The sequence below is a fragment of the Nycticebus coucang genome, chromosome 17 (genome assembly GCF_027406575.1).
Source record: "Nycticebus coucang isolate mNycCou1 chromosome 17, mNycCou1.pri, whole genome shotgun sequence".
Taxonomy (NCBI): domain Eukaryota; kingdom Metazoa; phylum Chordata; class Mammalia; order Primates; family Lorisidae; genus Nycticebus; species Nycticebus coucang.
Genome location: NC_069796.1, coordinates 30,705,418 through 30,728,840, shown reverse-complemented (window position 1 = coordinate 30,728,840; position 23,423 = coordinate 30,705,418). Strand labels below are relative to the sequence as shown.

Sequence of the window (23,423 nt, the reverse complement as noted above, 5' to 3'; positions counted from 1 at the left end):
AGGTTGTCAGGCCTCACCACCCCCTGCTGGATAGTGGCAGAGAGCAGCGGCCTGGCTGAGGAGTCATAGATCTGCTTGTGATTCAGGCAGGTGCAAACCCCTGGAGTATCTGCTCATTGGAGGCAACTGGGTCACAGCCCAGAGGGGTTATCAGTGACTGGGTGTGACAGAGTTGCAAGGTGGGGAAGGAGGCATCAACCATCCCAGACTAATCTATTTTCTGGGTGGGTCCTCCTAACCTCATAGAGCACTGGAGCAAGTTATATGTGAGTTGTGAGCAGACCCCTGCGATCTAGTTGCCAGAGACTTTTTAAACTCTCCCACGTGAGACAGGTGCTGACTGAGACAACTGATTTGGACCTTTTGAACTGAGCCAATTGCCCCAGGACTATCCAAGTGGTACCCTGGGTGTGAGGTTGTAGGAAGGTTTGATTTTCCTTTTCCCATTGTTGCCTGTGGGGGGCGGAGTGACTTAATTGCTGGTATTTCTCCACAGACTTCAACCCAGAGTAACTGTTTCACTAGGGTCGGACAGAGACCAGCTGAAAACAAGACAGAACCACTTAGCCCCACTACACCAAGCAGGTCCCCAGTTTCTCAGGCCGTAGCACTGTACGGGTTCTCAGCAAAGTACCAGGAGGAAAAGTATAGACACCAGTCCCACCCTGTGGGCAAAGGGCTGGTTAATCACTACTCCTGGAGCCCTGAACCCAACTTTTCTTTATCCTCTCATCTAGTCAAACGGTGTAAATAATCATGGGGCAGAATCAGCAGAAAAACTCTGGTAACATGAATAACCAGAGTAGATAAACCCCCTCAAGAAAAGATATGGCAGATGTAACTGAAGATCGCATTCATAAACAGATGGCAGAGATGTCAGAAACCGATTTCAGAATTTGGATTGCAAAAAAGATTAATAAAATGGAGGAAAAGTTGCAATTAGAAATATGAGGAGCAATTCAAATGTTAGAATTAAAAATTCGAGGAGCAATTCAAAGGTTGTCTCAAGAATTCAACACATTTAAAGACAAAACCACCAAAGATTTTGACACATTGAAGCAAGAATTTGCAGCCCTCAAAGATCTGAAAAATACAGTAGAATCCCTTAGTAACAGAGTGGAGCAAGCAGAAGAAAGAATTTCTGACATTGAAGACAAAGCTTCTGAACGCTCCCAAACACTCAAAGAGGAAGAAAAATGGAGAGCAAAAACGGATCATTCTCTCAGAGAGCTCTGGGATAATTCGAAGAAGGCTAACATCTTCTGCCTCATTGGAATCCCTGAAAGCGATGAAGTGGCTTCCCAAGGCACAGATGCTCTTCTCCATGAAATTATGAAAGAGAATTTTCCAGACATGCCAAGAGATACTGAAATTCAGATAGCAGACAGTTTCAGAACCCCAGCACAACTCAAACCGAATAAGACATCCCCAGGCACATCACAATTAACTTCACTAAAGTTAACATGAAGGAGAAAATTCTGAAAGCAGCCAGATGTAAGAAAACCATAACCTACAAAGGGAAGAATATTAGAATGACTGCAGATCTCTCTGCTGAAACCTTTCAAGCCAGAAGAGGGTGGTCATTGACTTTTAATCTCTTAAAACAAAATAGCATTCAACCACGGATCCTGTATCCAGCTAAACTGAGTTTCATTTATGATGGAGAAATTAAATACTTTAATGACATTCACATGTTGAAGAAATTTGCCATACCAAACCAGCTCTTCAGGATATTCTCAGACCTATCCTCCAAAATGACCAGCCCAATCCTCTACCACAAAAGTAAACTTACTCAGGAACTTTTGATCAAACTCCAACTTCCACAATGGCGAAAGAATTAATAATCTCCACTGGACTTTCGAAAAACTTGATACCCAAAATTTTACCAAACTTATCAATATTCTCCATCAATGTGAATGGCTTAAATTGTCCTCTAAAGAGGCATAGGTTGGCTGACTGGATACAAAAACTCAGGCCAGGTATTTTCTGCATACAAGAATCTCATCTTACCTTAAAATATGAATATAGACTCAGGATGAAAGAATGGTCGTCCATATTTCAGGCAAATGGTAATCAGAAAAAAGCAGGTGTTGAAATTGTATTTGCAGATACAATAGGCTTTAAACCAACAAAAGTTAAGGAAGGATAAGAATGATCACTTCATATTTGTTAAGGGTAATACTCAATATGATGAGATTTTAATTATTAATATTTATGCACCCAACCAGAATGTGCCTCAATTTATAAGAGAAACTCTTAACAGACATGAGCAACTTGATTTCCTCCAGCTCCATAACAGTCGGAGATTTTAACACTCCTTTTGCAGTGTTAGATAGATCCTCCAATAAGAAGCTAAGCAAAGAAATTTTAGATTTAAACCTAACCATACAACATTTGGAGTTAACAGACATCTACAGAACATTTCATCCCAACAAAACTGAATACACATACTTCTCATCAGCCCACGGAACATACTCCAAAATCGATCACATCTTAGGTCACAAGTCTAACCTCAGTAAATTTAAAGGAACAGAAATTATTGCTTGCATCTTCTCGGACCACCATGGAATAAAAGTTGAACTCAGTAACAACAGGAATCTGCATACTCATACAAAAACATGGAAGTTAAATAACCTTATGCTGAATGATAGCTGGGTCAGAGATGAGATTCAGAAGGAAATTGCCTAATTTTTGGAACAAAACGACAATGAAGACACGAATTATCAGAACCTCTGGGATACCGCAAAGGCAGTCCTAAGAGGGAAATTTATAGCACTACAAGCCTTCCTCAAGAGAACGGAAAGAGAGGAAGTTAACAACTTAATGGGACATCTCAAGCAACTGGAAAAGGAAGAACATTCCCACCCCAAACCCAGTAGAAGAAGAGAAATAACCAAGGGCAGTGCCTGTGGCTCAGTGAGTAGGGTGCCAGTCCCATACGCTGAGGGTGGCAGGTTCAAACCCAGCCCTGGCCAAACTGCAACAACAAAAAAAATAGCCGGGTGTTGTGGCGGGCGCCTGTAGTTCCAGCTGCTTGGGAGGCTGAGGCAAGAGAATCGAATAAGCCCAAGAGTTAGAGGTTGCTGTGAGCCGTGTGAAGTCATGGCACTCTACCCGAGGACAGTACAGTGAGACTCTGTCTCTACAAAAAAAAAAAAAGAAAAGTAAAGAAATAACCAAATTAGAGCAGAATTAAATGAAATTGAAAACAAAAGAATTATACACAGATCAATAGATCAAAAAGTTGGTTGGTTTTCTGAAAAGAAACCAATAAAATTTTATTGGTTGTCAATAAAATAGACAAACCTCTGGATAACCTAACCAGGAAAAAAAAAGTAAAATCTCTAATTTCATCAATCAGAAACGACAAAGACGAATTAACAACAGACTCCTTAGACATTCAAAAAATCCTTAATGAATATTACAAGAAACTTTATTCTCAGAAATATGAAAATCTGAAGGAAATTGACCAATACTTGGAAGTTTGTCACCTTCTAAGACTTAGCCAGAATCAAGTGGAAATGTTGAACAGGCCTATAGCAAGTTCTGAAATAGCATCAACCATACAAGATCTCCCTGAAAAGAAAAGCCCGGGACCAGATGGCTTCACGTCAGAATTCTACCAAACCTTTAAAGAGGAACTACTACCTATATTACTCAACCTGTTCCAAAATATAGAAAAAGAAGGAAGACTACCCAACACGTTCTATGAAGCAAACATCACCCTGATCCCCAAACCAGGAAAAGACCCAACAAGAACAGAAAATTATAGACCAATATCACTAATGAATATAGATGCAAAAATATTCAACAAGATCCTAACAAACAGAATCCAGCAACACATCAAACAAATTATACATCATGACCAAGTCGGTTTTATCCCAGGGTCTCAAGGCTGGTTCAATATACGTAAATCTATAAATATAATTCAGCACATAAAGAAATTAAAAAACAAAGACCATATAATTCTCTCAATTGATGCAGAAAAAGCTTTTGATAATATCCAGCATCCCTTCATGTTCAGAACATTTAAGAAAATTGGTATAGGGGCAGTGCCTGTGGCTCAGCGAGTAGGGCACCGGCCCCATATACTGAGGGTTGAGGGTTCGAACCCAGCCCCGGCCAAACTGCAACCAAAAAATAGCCGGGCGTTGTGGCGGGCGCCTGTAGTCCCAGCTGCTCAGGAGGCTAAGGTAAGAGAATCACGTAAGCCCAAGAGCTAGAGGTTGCTGTGAGTCCTGTGACGTGATGGCACTCTACTGAGGGCGGTAAAGTGAGACTCTATCTCCACAAAAAAATTAAAAAAAAAAAAGAAAATTGGTATAGAAGGGACATTTCTTAAACTGATAGAGGCCATCTACAGTAATGAGATACTGCCAGTATCATATTGAATGGAGTTAAACTGAACTCATTTCCACTCAGATCAGGAACCAGACAAGATTGCCCATTGTCTCCACTGCTCTTTATCATTGTAATGGAAGTTTTAGCCATCGCAATTAGGGAAGAAAAGGTGATCAAACTTTCGCTCTTCGCAGATAATAAGACTGTGTATCTGGAAAACACCAGGGATTCTACTACAAAACTCTTAGAAGTGATCAAGAAATACAGCAGAGTCTTGGGTTACAAAATCAACACTCATAAATTGGTAGCCTTTATATATACCAAAATAGTCAAGCTGAAAAAACAGTTAAGGACTCTATTCCATTCACAGTAGTGCCAAAGAAGATGAAATATTTGGGAGTTTATCTAACAAAGGATGTAAAAGATCTCTATAAAGAGAACTATGAAACTCTAAGAAAAGAAATGGCTGAAAACGTTAACAAATGGAAAAACATACCATGCTCATGGCTGGGAAGAATCAACATTGTTAAAATGTCCATACTACCCAAAGCAATATACAATTTTAATGCAATCCCTATGAAAGCTCCACTGTCATACTTTAAAGATCTTGAAAAAATAATACTTCGTTTTATATGGAATCAGAAAAAACCTCGAATACCCAAGACATTACTCAGAAATAAAAACACAGCAGGAGGAATCACACTACCAGACCTCAGACTATACTATAAATTGATAGTGATCAAAACAGCATGGTACTGGCACAAAAACAGAGAGGCAGATGTATGGAACAGAATAGAGAAGCAAGAGATGAACCCAGCTACTTACCGTTATTTGATCTTTGACAAGCTAATTAAAAATATTCAGTGGAGGGCGGCGCCTGTGGCTCAGTTGGTAAGGCGCCGGCCCCATATACCGAGGGTGGCGGGTTCAAACCTGGCCCCGGCCAAACTGCAACCAAAAAATAGCTGGGCGTTGTGGCAGGTGCCTGTAGTCCCAGCTACTCGGGAGGCTGCGGCAAGAGAATCGCTTAAGCCCAGGAGTTGGAGGTTGCTGTGAGCTGTGTGAGGCCACGGCACTCTACCGAGGGCTATAAAGTGAGACTCTGTCTCTACAAAAAAAAAAAATTCAGTGGGGAAAAGATTCCCTATTTAACAAATGGTGCTGGGTGAATTGGCTGGCAACCTGTAGAAGACCGAAACTGGACCCATACCTTTCACCATTAACTAAGATAGACTCTCATTGGATTAAAGATTTAAACTTAAGACATGAAACTATAAAAAATACTAGAAGAGAGTGCAGGGAAAACCCTTGAAGAAATCGGTCTGGGTGAGTATTTTATGAGGAGGACCCCCCGGGCAATTGAAGCAGCATCAATAATACACTACTGGGACCTGATGAAACTAAAAAGCTACTGTACAGCCAAGAATGCAGTAAGTAAAGCAAGCAGAAAGCCCTCAGAATGAGAGAAGATATTTGCAGGTTATGTCTCCGACAAAGGTTTAATAACCAGAATCCACAGAGAACTCAAACGTATAAGCAAGAAAAGAACAAGTGATCCCATCGCAGGCTGCGCAAGGGACTTGAAGAGAAATTTCTCTGAAGAAGACAGGCCCATGGCCTACAGACATATGAAAAAATGCTCATCATCCTTAATCATCGGAGAAATGCAAATCAAAACTACTTTGAGATATCATCTAACTCTAGGAAGATCAGCCCATATTACAAAATCCCTAGACCAGAGATGTTGGCGTGGATGTGAAAAAAAGGGAACACTTCTACACTGATGGTGGGAATGCAAATTAATACATTCCTTTTGGAAAGATGTTTGGAGAACACTTAAGACATCTAAAAATAGACCTGCCATTCAATCCTATAATTCCTCTACTAGGTATATACCCAGAAGACCAAAAATCACATTATAACAAAGATATCTGTACCAGAATGTTTATTGCAGCCCAATTCATAATTGCTAAGTCATGGAAAAAGCCCAAGTGCCCATCGATTCACAAATGGATTAATAAATTGTGGTGTATGTACACCATGGAATATTATGCAGCCTTAAAGGAAGTTGGAGGCTTTACCTCTTTCATGTTTACATGGATGGAGGTGGAACATATTCTTCTTAGTAAAGTATCTCAAGAATGGAAAAAAAAGTGTCCAATGTATTCAGCCCTACTATGAAACTAATGTATGGCTTTCATATGAAAGCTATAACCCACGGGCGGCACCTGTGGCTCAGTCAGTAAGGCGCCGGCCCCATATACCGCTGATGGCGGGTTCTAACCTGGCCCTGGCCAAACTGCAACCAAAAAATAGCCGGGCGTTGTGGCAGGCACCTATAGTCCCAGCTACTCGGAAGGCTGAGGCAAGAGAATCGCTTAAGCCCAGGAGTTGGAGGTTGCTGTGAGCTGTGTAAGGCCACTGCACTCTACTGAGGGCCATAAAGTGAGACTCTGTCTCTACAAAAAAAAAGAAAGCTATAACCCAGTTATAACCTAAGAATATGGGGAAGGGGGAGAGGGAGTGAAGGGAGGGGGGAGGATGGGTGGAGGAAGGGTGATAGGTGGGATTACACCTACGGTGCATCTTAGAAGGGTAATTGTAAAACTTAGTAAATGTAGAATATAAATGTCTTAACACAGTAACTAAGAAAATGCCAAGAAGGCTAATAAAAAAAAAATTATATAAGAAAAAAACAAATTACGGCGGCCCCAAGCTCATTGGGTAGGCCTTGGTATATGTGGCTGGTGGGTTTGAATGCAGCCCAGGCCAGCTAAAGCAACAATGACAACTGCAACAGAAAAATAGCTGCGCATTGTGGCGGGTGCCTGTAGTCCCAGCTACTTGGGAGGCTGAGGCAAGAGAATCGCTTAAGCTCAAGAATTGGAGGTAGCTATGAGCTGTAATGTCACAGCCCTCTACCCAGGGTGACAGCTTGAGACTTAGTCTCAAAAAAAAAAAAGAAAAGAAAATTAAGTTGTAGCTTATCAAAATGTAAAACTCCTGCCCTTTGAAAAATAATAACATACATGCAAGACAAATAGCTGATAAAGGGCTTGTATGCAGAATGGGACAAAAGACCCCAACACTGAAAATAGGCAAATGATTTTTATACTTTACCAAAAAAGATAGCCTGATGGCAAATAAACATATGAAAAGATGACTAATCAATCAATTAGGGAAATGTAAAATTAAACTACAAAGAAATACAACCTCTTAATGGGATACTACCACACAGCTACTATGATTAAAATGAAAAAGACTGACAATCCTAAATATGGAAGAGGGTGCAGAGCAACTGCACTCTCATACGATGTTGGTAGGAATACACCAAATGGTCCTGCCACTTTGGAGAACAGTTTGGCAGCTTATAAAGTTAAACATACACTTGCTGTAAAATCTAGCAACCCTAATCCAAGACAGTTACCCAAAAGAGATAAAAACACATACCCAAACAAAATCTGTACACAAAACTTTATACTGGTTTTGTCTGTAATAGCCAAAAGCTGGAAACAACTTAATGTTTATCAACCAGGGAATGGATGAACAAGAACAATTATATATCTATATGTTAGAATACTCCTCAGTAATAAAAAGGAACAAACTATTCATACATGCAGTAACACAGATATCAGCGGCTAGGCGATGGCCACATACACCGGGGCTGGTGAATTCAAATCTGGCCCAGGCCTGCCAAACAACGACAACTACAACAACAAAAAAATAGCCGGATATTGTGGTGAGTGCCTATAGTCCCAGCTACTTGGAAGGCTGAAGCAAAAGAATCGCTTAAGCCCAACAGTTTGAACTATGATGCCACAGCACTCTACCGAGGGCAATGTAGTAAGACTCTGTCAAAAATAAATAAATAAATAAAATAAAAAAGCATTATGCTAGGGAAAGAAGCCAGACACAAAAGTCTACCCAGTGTATCATTCTATTTACAACCTATTCTGGAAAAGGCAAAACTATAATGACAGAAAACTAGTCAGTAAGTTGTCAGAGGCTGGGAGTAGGGGGATAGAACTGATTGTAAGGACCTTGAGAGAACTTTTCTAAGTGATAGAAATATTCCACATATTCATTGTAGTGGCGTTTATGGTATTATATGTATTTGTCCAAATTCACAGAATTATATACTTTAAAAGAGGTAGAGTTTACCATATGTAAATTATACCTCAATAAATTTTACTTGAAAAACAATAAGTATAATCTTAGAAATCACAGGCCTGGACTCTAATCCTAGCTATACTCCTTTCTTCCAAGGTAAACTGCTGTGCCTGTTTTCTTGCCTGTAAAAACTTCATAGAGTTCTGCTACAGGTCTTATATAAAACATTTAAAAACCCTTGAATGCAGTAAGTATTCAAAGAATGGGACCATCATTTCATACTACTAATGAAAAAAATTCTGTATTCAGAAAATACCTTTTGAGGAGAGTCTAAGAAAGAGATACTTAAGAGTGCTAAATATTAACACATCAGCTATAAACTTCTCAGCTTCTCTCCATCAGTGTTTTACTGCTTCTTGGCAGCACCAAAGTAATCATCTGGGCTTAGCTCTAATGTGACATCTCTAGCTGCTTCATTCCTTAAATCCAGCCAGTCACCAGATTCTCTGGATTCCTGCTCTGATATCTGTGTTTTGGTTCTAATACCAGATCACAAAACACAGGTTCTATCCCCATGGCATACAACATAGTAAAAGCTAAAACAAGTATGCAAACAACAAAAAATATAGCAGAGTATTTAAAGCTTAAGGACCAGCATGAAGTGATACAAAAAATGAAGCAGCTGGGCTATCAGGTGTAGAAAGACCATGAACTTGTATATAAAAAAGTAATTCGAAACAAATTTCTCAAGCAATTCCCATTTAAGAGAAGAAAGGAAAACAAATCTAAGTGGGCCAAGAAAAGAGGACAGGATATGGTGGGATATGAATAAAGTAGTTTATGAGAGAAGCTCCTGAAGATGGAAAGAATCTTAAAAATGAAAGGAAAGGATGCATTATATAGGGTATTCCAAAAGATACTCCTAAAGCCATCATACATAGAAAAATGAGGAATTGAAGCTAAATAAACCTTTATTTACATAATATTCATTACAAAATGTTATATTTATAAATATTCTCTGCACGTTGGCCACCTCTTTGAAAATTTTGTAATAAATACTTTATAAATAAAGGTTCATTTAGCTATTCCCATTTTCCCTATATATGGAAACTTTAGAGATGACTAGTGCAATATTGAAATGAAAGTCTTTTCTGGATAACTGCTGGGAAGGGGATATGACTCAAACTTTAGGTTGAGTTCTATAAAGGGAAGAATAAAAAAAAAAAGGAAGAATCCTCCTACGTCAGAGCTAAGAAAGGACTATGAAAAGTCATCCACTTAAATGTTTACTGAATGAATCAGTTGCTCTGTGCCAGGCCCTGGACTGGGTGGTGAGGATACAGAGAGGATTAAGATTAAACTCTTAGAGAATTAGTCACAACTGAACATATATAAACAAGTATATCAATACTTCAACTTTGGCTGCAGCGTTGGTTAGAATCCTGGGCACGACTCAATGCTAGGTATTATCACTTAGCCTTACCTTAGGATCACTTACTACACAAATGCTCCATTTCAACCATATGGATTTCCCTGACAGTGTTCAAAAACAGCTTTTACTTTACTGGCCCTACGTCTCTAATGACCTACTCATTCATGATCAACAAAGTTATACCCCAAAATCAGTTCTATGAAATCTTCTCTGACCACTTCAGACAAAAATTCTCTTCCTTTTTCCTCAGATCCCCCATAACTCTTGTCTTTATTTGTGCCTTACCATTATGCATGTTTGCCATTTCTCCAGCCAGGCTGCTCCTCGAGAAAAGAAAATGTGTTCCAACATCTTAGTGATTACACAGCACCTACCTACACCATTATCAGGACAATTATTAGACTAAGCCCTAAATCCATTAACTCCTAAATAATCTGACTCCAATTTGTATTTCTTACTCCTTTTATACTGATTTATTTAACCCAGGCTCTTCCTCTCCCAGTCTTGTTCTGCTAAGTTTGTATGTGTGTGAGTATATACACATGAATGTTTGTATACACATATGTATTGTATACATGCAACCAAAAAAAAAAAAAAGGTGCTGGTAAAATATAGTAAATAGTTTACTATTTAAATTGCACATGAACTTTATTTCTATCCTGTATATTTTAGGATGTCAGAGGTAAAGAATAAAAGAGTATATTTTACTTCTTACCTATAATCCTTTTTCACTGTGAGCACGTATTTTTTAAAAGGAAAAAAAATGTAAACATACATAAAATGTCTTTTCGTTTGCCAATTTGATTTCTCCCCATTCTTCTAGGCCCACCTCAGCCCTGCTTTTTCTCTGAAGCCATTGCAACACATTTCTCTGCACAGGCCTCATTTAAAAAAAAAAATACTTTCACCTCCACCCCTGTAGCTCGGCAGCTAGGGCGCCAGCCACATACACCACGGCTGGAAGGTTCAAACCCAGCCCGAGCCTGCCAAACAATGACAACTACACCAAAAAGAAAAAAAAAAAATAGCTGGGTTTGTGGTGGGCACCTGCAGTTCCAGCTACTTGGGAGGCTGAGGCAAGAGAATCACTTAAGCTGAAGAGTTTGAGGTTGCTGTCAGCTATGATGTCACAGCACTCTACTGAGGGCGACATAGTGAGACTCTGCCTCAAAAAAAAGAAAAGAAAGACATTGGACCTGTCATTTTCACTCTTCTGCCTTACAATTCAAAGATTTATTCCAGTATTTATAGCTAAGTTTTCAAAAACCAAATCAATACATTTTTAAGTGGTTAAAAAAAATCTATCTGAAAATGACCATTTTAAAGAATATTCTTACTTGAAGTAGTAATAAATTAAGGGCAAGGATACCGCTGTAGTCCTTCTAGTATCTGTATCCCCAAGCACAGGATACTCTGGCACAAAGAAAATATTCAATAAATGCTTATTAAATGAATGAATAGGATCTCCTCTTGACCTTTCTTATAAATCATAGGGTTCAGAAAGCTATACTCATTTGCAAATATACCAATTCCAAACTTTGGATCAATTCCTAATCTTATATACTGTCAAGAATATCTTGCAAATTTTAAAAATTCCCTGAAAGATCTGTCAATTAAAAAAAAAAACTACAGAATTGTAGATGAGCTAATACAAGGGGTGGGTAGGGGAATGAGGTAGCAGGGAATGGGGAGGAGGGAAGGTGCTGAGGGGTCACGGTGTGTGACACAGTTATAAGAGGGACTTTGTCTAACAAATGCAATCAGTATAACCTAATTCTTTGTACCCTCAATGAATCTCAAACAATTAAAAAAAATTTTTTTTTTTTTTTTGTAGAGACAGAGTCTCACTTTATGGCCCTCGGTAGAGAGCCGTGGCGTCGCACAGCTCACAGCAACCTCCAACTCCTGGGCTTAAGCGATTCTCTTGCCTCAGCCTCCCGAGTAGCTGGGACTATAGGCACCCGCCACAACGCCCGGCTATATTTTGGTTGCAGTTTGGCCGGGGCCGGGTTTGAACCCGCCACCCTCGGTATATGGGGCCAGCACCTTACCGACTGAGCCACAGGCATAAGGTTGAGTAATTACACTGCTCCTAATTTAGTGTGATGCTACAAATCTGTTGACTCTCAAGTCTAAGCTTTTGAGGCAATTTAAAGACGAACCATCTAATATAGACTTAAGATATTAGCAATAACATTATATAGTCTCTGATAATTTTTCCAATTTCATATACAAATAAAGTGCTATTGGGGTAAATGCTACATGGGTAAAATTTACTTTCTTCTTAGTATACAAAAAAATCAACTATTGGACATCACAGTGACTACAGCTAATAACAATATATATTTGAAAATTAGTAAGAGTATATTTTAAATGCTCACACAAAAAAAATAGTATGAGGAAACACACATTTTAGTCATTGCACAATGAATACCCACGTCAAAACAACATGTTGTATATCATAAAAAATATATAATTTTTGTCAATTAAAGAAAAAGAAACCAAAATACCTTTAATGGCTCGAGTTCATTCTCATAGGATTTGACAATTTCCTTTGAAGATGTTAACTGAGCTTCCTTACTGGTAATCTGATCACGAATCTCACAAGCTTTTTCCTTATTCTGCTTCAGATATTTTAGCTCTGTTTGACATTCTTTTACTTTCTGACCTTGTGTCTGACGTACCTGCCGAAGTGTTTCCAGGGCCTTAATGTATCTTTGAAGATATGAAATAAAAATCAAATTTCTGGCTAAGATAATCATGGTATATATTCATACAAGATTATTAAGCAGTCTTTAAGATTAGATTTACAAAGAGTTTTTTTTTTTGTAACTAACTTGGAAAATGCTTATGACATAATCATAAGTGAAAAAATTACATTTATAGTATCAATTAGGTAAATACACCTATGCACAGAAAGAAAACTAAAAGAAAATATGCCCAATGGTTGCCACTGTGTGCAAAATGACGACTTTTTTGCTTTTTAATTTTTTTCCACTAAAGAAGCATCCAAATTGCAAACATGGCTCAAAGTCTACTTAAGGGTTACAAACCTTGTTGCTGAAAAAATCTCATCAAACTTTTGCTTCAGAGCCTTTCCTTCACTTAAAGGCCAATTGGAATCTTCTTGATGACAGAAAATGACATTATTTAGCACAGATTTGGAAACCCCAAGAGAACTTATCATTTCACGGTCAATTTCTGCACACTTAGAGCTTAGACTGACCTTTTCGCCATGCCTATAGAAAATGAAAATCAAGCATATATGTAAAATAACCTTCAGTTGTGCCTAACCTATTCTTTTACTTAATTCTTCACACTGTACTTCTCTTTGAAAAAAAAAAAAAAAAAGTTTCTTTACCTATCCACTGCTAGAATAGTTTCCTTATGCTAAACAGTGTAACTTTTAAATGATAAAAAACATATAAAACATATATAGGAAAGAATGCCAAAACTTTTTTCCATATTTGGACTTTTAAATATTATACAATAACCTGTCTTCTCATCTCCAGAACTTAAAAATCAAAACTTTAAACTAATAAAACTAAAATTATGATCAGTAGAAGACAGAGAAAGGTAACTTAAAAGCATCTAAGAACAATAATTTAGAAAAGGGGTTCTTCAGTAACAGACTGATTTGGTGGGCAGAGGCAGTATCTCTCTTTATTATTTTTTATATGTTCCTATTTTTATTTTGGTAATATTACACTGAATGTATTTAGAAAGCTTTGTAGAGGTCTACAATGGATGCAGTTAGACCAAAAGGTTATCACATTAGAATAAGGAAAGATTTTGGTAGCCTGCACTACAATGGTTGTCATAGATACAGAAACAGATTCAAGAGACATTTTGATTAAATCCATATGAGTTGGTAATAGATTGGCTATGGAAGGCAAGGAAGGTTTCAAAATTTAAGTCCTTAGTTTGTGTCACTGTATGGCTGGTAGTGTTATTCGCTGAGATGAAGCATACTGGAAGAGGACCAATTTGTTGAAAGTTATTTAAGGAAAGTCAAGGAGAAAGATTCATGAGTTTGGTTTTAAACACATTAAATCTGAGCTGTCTTTGAACAACTAGTGGAAAATCAGAAAGGCAGTTGGATATTTGAGTCTGAAAACATAGGTCTGGTTTGGAGACATAGATTTGTGAGTCACCTCAGAACACAGAGTAATTTGAGGAATGGATATAAATGAGATTATCTAGTTAGAAAATAAACAGCAAAAACAAGAGACAATAGAGGACTGAACCTATGGGATACCAACCTTTATTGGCTGAGTAAATGAATTAGGGTATGGCCGTGATAGAAAGAGGGAACAGTACATGGAAGTACAGAAAAAGAAATTTTCGAATAAAAAGTGATTAACAACTACCACTCACTGTGCTGTGGTACTCAGACCAACAGTCCTCCAAAGATGTTCACATTCTAGTCCCTTAAATTTGTGAATGTTGTATAACATGGCAAAGGAGAATTAAGATTACAGATAGAATTAGATTGCTAATCATCTGATATATTTTTTTTTTTGAGACAAGAGTCTCACCATGTTGCCCTTGGTAGAGTACTGTGGCATCACAGCTCACAGCAATCTCAAACTCTTGGTCTAAAGCATTTTTCCTGCCTCAGCCTCCCAAGTAGCTCGGACTAGAGTCGCCCACCACAATATCCGGCTATTTTTTTGTTGTAGTTGTTACTGTTGTTTGGCAGACTCGGGCCAGGTTTGAACCTGCCAGCCCAGGTGTATGTAGCTGGTGCCCTAACCACTGAACTACAGTGCTGAGCTTAATCATCTGATCTTAAAATAGAACTGGATGCGGCCAGTGTAATCACATGGGTCCCTAAATGTGAGAGAGGGAGGCAAAGAAAAGGTCAGAATGATTGGTACAAGAACTATGCCCACTGTTTCTGGCTTTGAAGATGGAGGGAGAGAGAGGGTCATGAGCCTAGAAATGTAGGTGGCCCCTAAAAAATGTAAAGGACAAGAAAACAGATTCTCCCTTACAGCCTCCAGAAAGAAACACAGGCTTGCTAACACACCTTGATTTTAGCTCAAGTCTGAGACCCAATTCAGATTTCTAAACTATAGAACTATAAGACAATAAATTTTGTATTATGCCATTAAGTTTGTGGTTTGTTATAGTAGCAACAGAAAACTAATACATGAACTCCCACTACATATTGAGCATTTTTAACGCATGAGCTCAATCCTTACAACATCTTTCTAAGATATATACAGTGATAATGAGTGCCTATTTTACAAGGAAAACAACAGAGGCTCACTAGGCTACCTTGTACAGCAGTAGCATCATCCTAATTAAACACCGAGGTTATGGCAGGGCCTGGCGGCCTGAAATCCCAGGATGGAGGACAAGGGAGAAGGACTGTTTCAGTCCAAAAATTTGAGACCAGCGTGGGCAACACAACAAAATCTTATCTATACAAAAAAAAAAAAAATTGAAAATTAGTCAGGCATAGTTGCTTATGCCTGTTATCCCAGCTACAGCAGGCTGAGCCAGGGGGGGTTTTTAAGCCCAGGAGTTTGAGTTTGCAGTGAGCATTTCAGCCTGGGTAACAGAATGAGAGCTTATTCCTGGAAAAAAAGATAAAAAAGAAAAAAATACAGATGTTATTAGTGATTTTAGTTGGAGCTGTTTCAGTGAAGGGATGAGGCTGGACCAGGAGTAAGGAGTAGGTGAAGAAATCGACAACTCCTCTGAGAAGACTAGCTATAAAGGAGAAGAGGTAAACAGGCAGTAACTGAAATAGAATAAAATTTGAGTGTATGATAGATACCTGAGTATGTTTAAATGCCAGTGAAAGGAATGTGCTTGAGAAGTCAGTAACTTCTACAGGCTAGTATCTTTAGCCCATAGTAGGTATTAAACATTATTGGTTAAATAAAGGAACTATTTAATTAGTTAAATAGATAAGTAAATAAAAGAGAGAGAAGGTGAAAAGCTAAGGAATTTGCTCAGTAAGGATACAGACTTGAATCCAAGACAGCCTAATTCTGAAGTCCACATCTACTATAAGATGATACATGCCTCATAATGATGGTAGAAAAGGAGAAATTACTACTCTTTCCTACTTGTCTGCTTCTCATGTCACCCATGCTTATACATGATACTAGCATTTTTGATTCATTCAACTTACATTTGAGTGATTATGCACTTTCAATTCAGCAACTGTTCCTAACTTACTCAAGGGAATGAAACATTACCACTAAATCTTTAACAGGATCATTTTATTTAACTGATAAACAGTATCAACAAAAAATTAAATGTCGATAGTAGGGCAAAGTATGAGGGGAACAGGAAGCATACTTTCTGCTTAATTCTATGCTAAATCTCAAACTGCTCTAAATATTAAAGTATGTTGAAAAAAAAGAATTAATATGTCCCCGTATAATAAAGTACACATAAAAGGGAAAAAACAGCCCTACAGACCTAAAAGAACAAAATTAAGTAGATATTCAAACATAATATACACACTTTGTTCTAGTAATGACTCCTTCCAGTGTTTTAAATTCTGTCTTTTTGCTTTTCTGAGTGCACACCATAGATCTCTGCACAGCGACAAGTTCTCCATTGACATCACGAAACTGCAGTCGAATCTGGGCTCTCACATCTGTTTCCTGAGCAACCTTTGAAGATTAAATAGAGAAAAATTATGTTTCTTTAATAAGCACAAGAATGTTAGTTGTAAAAGAAAAAGAATAAGCAATCTTACCCAAAATGAGGAAACAAAAAAAGGTAAACATCCAAAATGGATGATTTTGGATGCTATTTTGATGATTTTACATGCTATTCAAAATATGGGAGGAAAAGAATACTGCTTAATTGATTTACTAAAATGATATCATTTACCTCCTTTATTCAGCATTATTAGGAGATCAAGTATGTAGATTTTTCAAATAAATGAATTTTACATAAGTACCATAAGTAACATTTAAAATGAATTTTATATAAGTACCATAAGTAACATTAAGAAAAGTTTTTTTAAATTAAAAAAATCAGAAGTTTACAGAAAGGTAGAAATACAGTATATATAACTTCCTCACCCTCTAAACCATATGAGCATTAAGTTGCTGACCTGATGTCCCATCACCAGTATTTCCTACAAAACATTTTCAACCATAAAAATCGCCTATAGCACAGTGGTTATGACACCAGCCACCTACACGGAGGCTGGCGGGTTCAAACCCAGCCTGGGCCAGCTAAGCAACAATGACAACTGCCAACAACAACAACAACAACAACAAAAATGGCCAGGTGTTGTGGCAGGCGCCTGCAGTCCCAGTTACTTGGGAAGCTGAGGCAAGAGAATTGCTTAAGCCCAAGAGTTTGAGGTTGCTAGTGCACAGCACTCTACTGGGGAGACATAGTGAGACTCTGTCTCCAAAAAAAAAAAAAAAAAAAAATCAGGGAATTGACACTAATATATCACCACATAGTCCACAGATCCCATTCAGGTTTTGCTAACTCTTCTAGTTCAGAATTACACATTGTATTTTATGATTATGTCTCTTTAAGTTTCTTTCAGTCTAAAATAGTTACTTAGATTTTCCTTGACTTTCTTGATTGATAATTTTGAAAATTATTTTGTAGAATGTCTCCTAAAATTGGGGTTTGTATTATTTCCCAATGGCTACAATCAGGTTATGCACCTTTGGCTGGACTATTATAGAAGTGATGATGAATTCTTTTTTCATTGTATCTCATAAGGACATGATTTCAATTTGTCTCATTACTGGAGGTATTGACTTCAATCTCTTGACAAAAGTGTATCTGCCAGCTTCCTCAGCAAAAAAATTTTCTCACTTTGCAGTTGGTTGAATATTTGAGGGAAAGATGTAATGAGATCATGTAACCATCTCTGCTTCATCAAATTTCCTCTATTATACATGGATGGACCTGGAACATAATCTTCTTAGCAAAGTATCTCAAGAACGGAAGAAAAAGTATCCAGTGTACTCAGCCCTACTATGAAACCAATTTATAGCTTTCATACGAAAGCCATAACCCAACTATAGCCCAAGAAGAAATGGAAAGAGGAGAGGGAGGAGAGGGGAGGGGGGAGGAAGGGTAGGTAATTGGTGGGACCACACCTACAGTGCATTTTACAAGGGTACATGTGAAATTTATTAAGTGTAGAATATAAATGTCTTAACACAATAACTAAGAAAATGCAGTGAAGGCTATGTTAACCAGTTTGATGAAAATATTTCAAATGGTATATAAAACCAGCATGTACCCCATGATTGCATTAATGTATACAGCTATGATTTAATAAAAAAAAAAAATTCCTCTACTAGTTTTCACATCTATTGTTTCTTTCTTTCTTTCTTTTTTTTTTTTTTTTTTTTTTTTGAGATAGAGCCTCAAGCTGTCACCCTGGGTAGAGTGCCGTGGCATCACAGCACTTACAGCAACCTCAGACTCCTGGGTTCAAGCGAGTCTCCTGCCTCCGCCTCCCAAGTAGCTGGGACTACAGGCACCCACCACAACGCCCCGCTATTTTTTGGTTGCAGCTGTCCTTGTTGTTTGGTGGGCCCAGGCTGGATTTGAACCCACCAGCTCAGGTGTATGTAGCTGGCGCCTTAGCCGCTTGAGCCACAGGTGCTGCCACATCTAGTGTTTCTTACCGGAATGAATTATTCTATCTATCAAATACAAGCATACCTTGTTTTTGTTGTTGTTGTTGCTGTTTTGAGACAGAGTTTCACTTTGTCGCCCTCAATAGAGTGCTGTGGCATTGTAGCTCATGGCAACCTCAAACTCTTGGGCTCAAGTGATCCTCTTGCCTCAGCCTCCCAAGTAGCTGGGACTACAGGTGCCCACCACAATACCTGGCTATTTTTAGAGCCGGGGTCTTGCTCTTGCTCAGGCTAGTATTGAACCTGTGAGGTCAGGGAAATCTACTTGCTTCTGCCTCCCAGAGTGCTAGGATTACAAGCGTGAGCCACTGGGTCCAGCCAACAAGCATACCTTGTTTTATTGTACTACGCAAATACTGCATTTTGTTTTGTTTTCTAAATTGAAGGTTTGTGGCAACCCTGCATTCAACAAGTCTATCAGTGCCATTTTTCCAACAGCATGTGCTCACTTTGTGTTTTGGTGTCACATTTTAGTAATTTTCATAATATTTCCAACTTTTTCATTATTATTTTATTGGTTATGGTGATCTGTGATCAGTGATCTTTGACGTTACCATTGTAATATTTTGGGGAACCCCAAAACACACCTTGTGAACTTAATTGATAAATGTTATGGGTGTTCTGACTGCTCTATACCAACTAGCTATTTGCCCATCTCCATCTCCTCAGGCCTAAGATGCAATAATACTGAAATTAGGCCAATTATCCTATAATGGCTTTAAGTTTTCAAGTGAAAGGAAAAGTAGAACATTTCTCACTTTAAATCCAAAGCTAGTAGTGGGCCTATGCGGTGGCGCACACCTGCAAACCCAGTACTTTGGGACTGACACCACGAGTTTGAGACCATCCTTGGCAACATAGCAAGGGTGGTCTCAACATGGCAGGGATGGTTTCCCTGTATCTACAAAAACAAAAATTAAAAAGTTAGTTGAGTGTGGTAGTGCACATCTGTAGTCCTAAATAATTGGGAGGCTATGGCAGGAAGACTATTTGAGCACAGGAGTTGGAAATTGCAGCAAGCTACGATTGTCCCATTGCACTCCACCCTAAGCAACATAGTGAGATTTATCAAAAAAGGAAGATAGTCTCAGTCTGCTACCCCTGGTAAAGTGCTGTTGGCATCATAGCTCACAGCAACCTCAGACTTTTGGGCTCAAGTGATCCTCTTGCCTCAGCCTTCCAAATAGCTGGGACTACAGGCACCTGCCACAATACCCAGCTATTTTTAGAGATGGGGTCTTGCTCTTGCTCAGGCAATCCACCCGCCTCAGGCTCCCAAAGGGCTAGGATTATAGGCAGGAGCCACCACACTCGGCCTCTGGTCTGTCTTAATGAATGTTCCATATGCATATGAAAATAATGTGTATTCTGCTGTTTTTTGATTGAATGCCCTATAAATGCCAACTAGGGTAATTTGGTTAATAGTGTTAAATATCCTCACTGATATTTTGTCCAGTTTCTCTACTGAGAGGTGTTGAGCTCTCCAACTAAAATTGTAAGTTTGTCTATTTCTCCTTTCAGTTCCACAGGTTTTTGTTTGTTTTTTAAGATAGGGTCTTGCTCTGTCTCCCAGGATAGAGTGCAATGGCATTGTCAAGGATGCTCACTGTGGCTTTGAACTCCTGGGCTCAAGTGAACTTCTTGCCCTACTTCCAAGGAACTGGGACTATAGGCATGTGTGACCACACTTGGCTAATTTTTTAAACTTTTTGTAGAGATACTATGTTCCCCAGGCTGGACTCTGACCCCTGGCCTCAACCAATCCTCGCACCTCGGCCTCCCAAAATGCTAGGATTACAGACATGAGCCACTGTGCCCAGCCTGTAGTTTTTGTATGTTGTTTTGGTTTCAAGTGACAGGCTTTTATCCTTTCAAGTATGGAAGAGAGATAGGCTCAACAAAAGAGAAGATGTGTTAACCTCAGAAGTGAGGTATCGGGTGATTTGGGAGCACAAAGCTGGGGCATCTAATCTATCTTCCCAGGAGAAGTCAGGGAAGGTATTCTAAAGGAAGTAAACATTTAAACAAGACCTGACAGATGAGCAGGAGTTATCCAGATGAAAAACTGTAAGTAAATGACTAACAACAGCATTTGGTGCAGATAGTAGGAAAAAGAAGAATACAGCCATAAAAAATATAAGAAATTGCCCAGGCACGGTAGCTCATGCCTGTAATCCTACTACTCTGGGAGGCCAAGGTGAGTGAATTGCTTGAGCTCAGGAGTTTGACAGCAGCCTGAGCAACACTCTGGGAGGCCAAGGTGAGTGAATTGCTTGAGCTCAGGAGTTTGACAGCAGCCTGAGCAAGAGTGAGACCCTGTCTCTACTAAAAACAGAAAAACTAGCCAGTCGGTCATGGTAGCAGGCGCCTGTAGTCCCAGCTACTCAGGAAGCTGAAGCAAAAGGAATTGCCTGAGCCCAGGTATTTGAAGTTGCTGTGAGCTATGATGCCATGGTATTCTATCCAGGGCAACAGAGTGAGACTCTATATTTAAAAAAAAAAAAAAAAAAAAAACTGAGAAATTAAGGGCCTTCTGAAATATGTTAAGGGTTTTAGACTTAAAGTGATGGAAAGCCACTAAAGAATCCTATGCAATAGGTAAGCATTTTAAAAGAATTATTTTGTCTTAAGGATGAGCAGATTGGGGCAAGACAGGAAGGAGGGATACATCCACAAGAGATTGGAAAACAGCCTGAACAAGGATTTTAGCATTGAGGATGGAGGTAAAGAGGGAGAAGTCACTGGACTGGCTCTTCAGAAATAGCCTCTTAGGATAGATACAACAAAGAGAAGATGGCCAGAGGTCATTATAAAACTTCTAAAGTCCAGAGACTTGATTCTGTCGTTTCATCCCAAGGAGAGTAGCTACTGAAGGTTAATTCATAATAACTAAGGAGCTATGCATACATGCATCAAAAAATTAACTTGTTTACAAAATTCCTGACTAGTAAATCAGATATATTTACTCTCCATGCTTTCTAGGACCTCGCTATCTAGCAAATATCAAATTAGTAAATGGAATTCAAGCAAGGACTGTCTTGTAGCATCTCTATCACAATACTGTTTTTGATGTTCTTATTGAGGCAGAATCATTTCAAAAAGAGTAACTTAGATTTAGTTAATTTATTAAGGCAAAGAAATGAGTATTATACTTCTGAATGATTTCTATCCAAAAGAATATTGAAAATAAAGTAAGCCCTACCCCTTTTCAAACAATCTAGTCCTAAAACCATTAAGTGGGGCATAAGATTTGTGCTCATGCTGGCTAAAGGTGTGGGGACATACTAACTCAGCCTAGAGTGGGATAAATAAGCTTGAGTAGGCCGAGAAATGTATCCTCATATGGAAACACCATGGCACAGAGGTTCAAGAGTCCAAGGGTACTGGAGTTCAAGCAGGATGGAAGGGGAATCCACGAGCAGGGATGACTCAGCTCGGGAGGAGAGTGTCCACACTGTGGGGAGGAATAGTGTGCATATTCAGAGCCTGATAACAAGGTGGAAGGGGTCCATGTGAGGAGTTAGTCTATTGGGGGGATTCAAATCACAGGATAGAGAGGGCATCCCTGCAAGAGGTCACCTGGTAGGGAGCACCAGACCAAGAAGGGTGAGTAGGCGTTCTGGCACGGAAGTCAGAGCCTAAGCAGAATGGGAAAGCGTCATGTGAGGGAGTCAGAATGAAGACCAGAGCCTAAGTAGGGCAAGTAAGGATTGCCCACGGGTAGTCAGCTCTGTGTGAGGTGTTGGAGCCCTGGTGTAATGATGGAAGCTCCTTTACCTATAAAGGGATTCATCAAATAAGTAAATATGGCTTCATTGATGGAAGATTCATTACCTATAAGGGAATTCGTCAAATAAGTAAATATGGCCCATGCTCGGTGGTTAGGGTGCTGGCCACATACACTGAGGCAGGCAGGTTCAAACTTGGCCCGGGCTTGCAAAACAACAGTGACAACTGCAACAAAAAAGTAGCTGGGCTTTGTGGCAGGCGCCTATAGTCCCAGCTGCTTGGAAGGCTGAGGCAAGAGAATCACTTAAGCCCAAAAGTTGGAGGCTGCTGTGAGCTATGATGCCATGCACTCTACCAAGGGCAACATAGTGAGACTCTGTCTCAAAAAAAAAAAAAAAAAAGTAAATACATTAAGAGTATAGTTAATATAGTAATCAACTCCCTTCATTGTCTTTTCACAAGATGGCGCCGAAAGTAAAGAAGGAAGCTCCTGCCCCTCCCAAAGCCAAAGCCAAAGCAAAGGCATTGAAGGCCAAGAAGGCAGTGCTAAAAGGCATCCACAGCCACAAAAAAGATCTGTACATCACCCACCTTCTAGCGGCCAAAGACTCTGAGACTCTGGAGGCAGCCCAAATATCCTATGAAGAGCGCTCCCAGGAGAAACAAGCTTGACCAATATGCCATCATCAAGTTCCCCCTGACCACTGAGTCTGCCATGAAGAAAATAGAAGACAACAACACACTTGTGTTCATTGTGGATGTCAAAGCCAACAAGCACCAGATCAAACAGGCTGTGAAGAAGCTTTATGACATTGATGTGGCCAAGGTCAACACCCTGATCAGGCCTGATGGTGAGAGAAATGCATATGTTCGACTGGCTCCTGATTATGATGGGCTTTGGATGTTGCCAACAAAATTGGGATCATTTAAACCAAGTCCAGCTGGCCAATTCTAAATATATAACTTTTCACTGTAAAAAAAAAAAAAAAAAACAAAAAACTCCCTTCATTGTATTTACCAGGCAAATTCCCAACTTTAGTTAAATCCAACTTTCCGACTTATTTAGTGCTTGCCATTGAGCAGCTAAACAAGACTAAAAAAACACACACCCCATGATAATGGGGCTTGCTTTAAATTTTCACACACAAACCACAAATGAA

The 23,423-nt window shown here is 39.1% G+C and overlaps 1 protein-coding gene across 3 annotated transcripts in view; it reads right to left on the bottom strand.

Annotated features, from left to right (window-relative positions):
- The window catches only part of RAD50 (RAD50 double strand break repair protein), a 98,202-nt gene that overhangs the window by 66,741 nt on the left and 8,038 nt on the right, over nucleotides 1–23,423 (bottom strand). Inside the window, exons 2-5 of one of the 3 annotated variants that reach the window (XM_053566930.1) lie at nucleotides 22,855–22,973; nucleotides 16,370–16,521; nucleotides 12,937–13,122; nucleotides 12,394–12,598 (exon numbers count right to left, since the gene is read on the bottom strand). In XM_053566930.1, coding sequence (XP_053422905.1) covers nucleotides 12,394–12,598; nucleotides 12,937–13,122; nucleotides 16,370–16,437 — 459 coding nt within the window. In that variant the 5' untranslated portion in view covers nucleotides 16,438–16,521; nucleotides 22,855–22,973. The remainder of the gene's footprint in view (nucleotides 1–12,393; nucleotides 12,599–12,936; nucleotides 13,123–16,369; nucleotides 16,522–22,854; nucleotides 22,974–23,423) is intronic. The other 2 variants (XM_053566928.1, XM_053566929.1) reach the window with 2 other exon arrangements.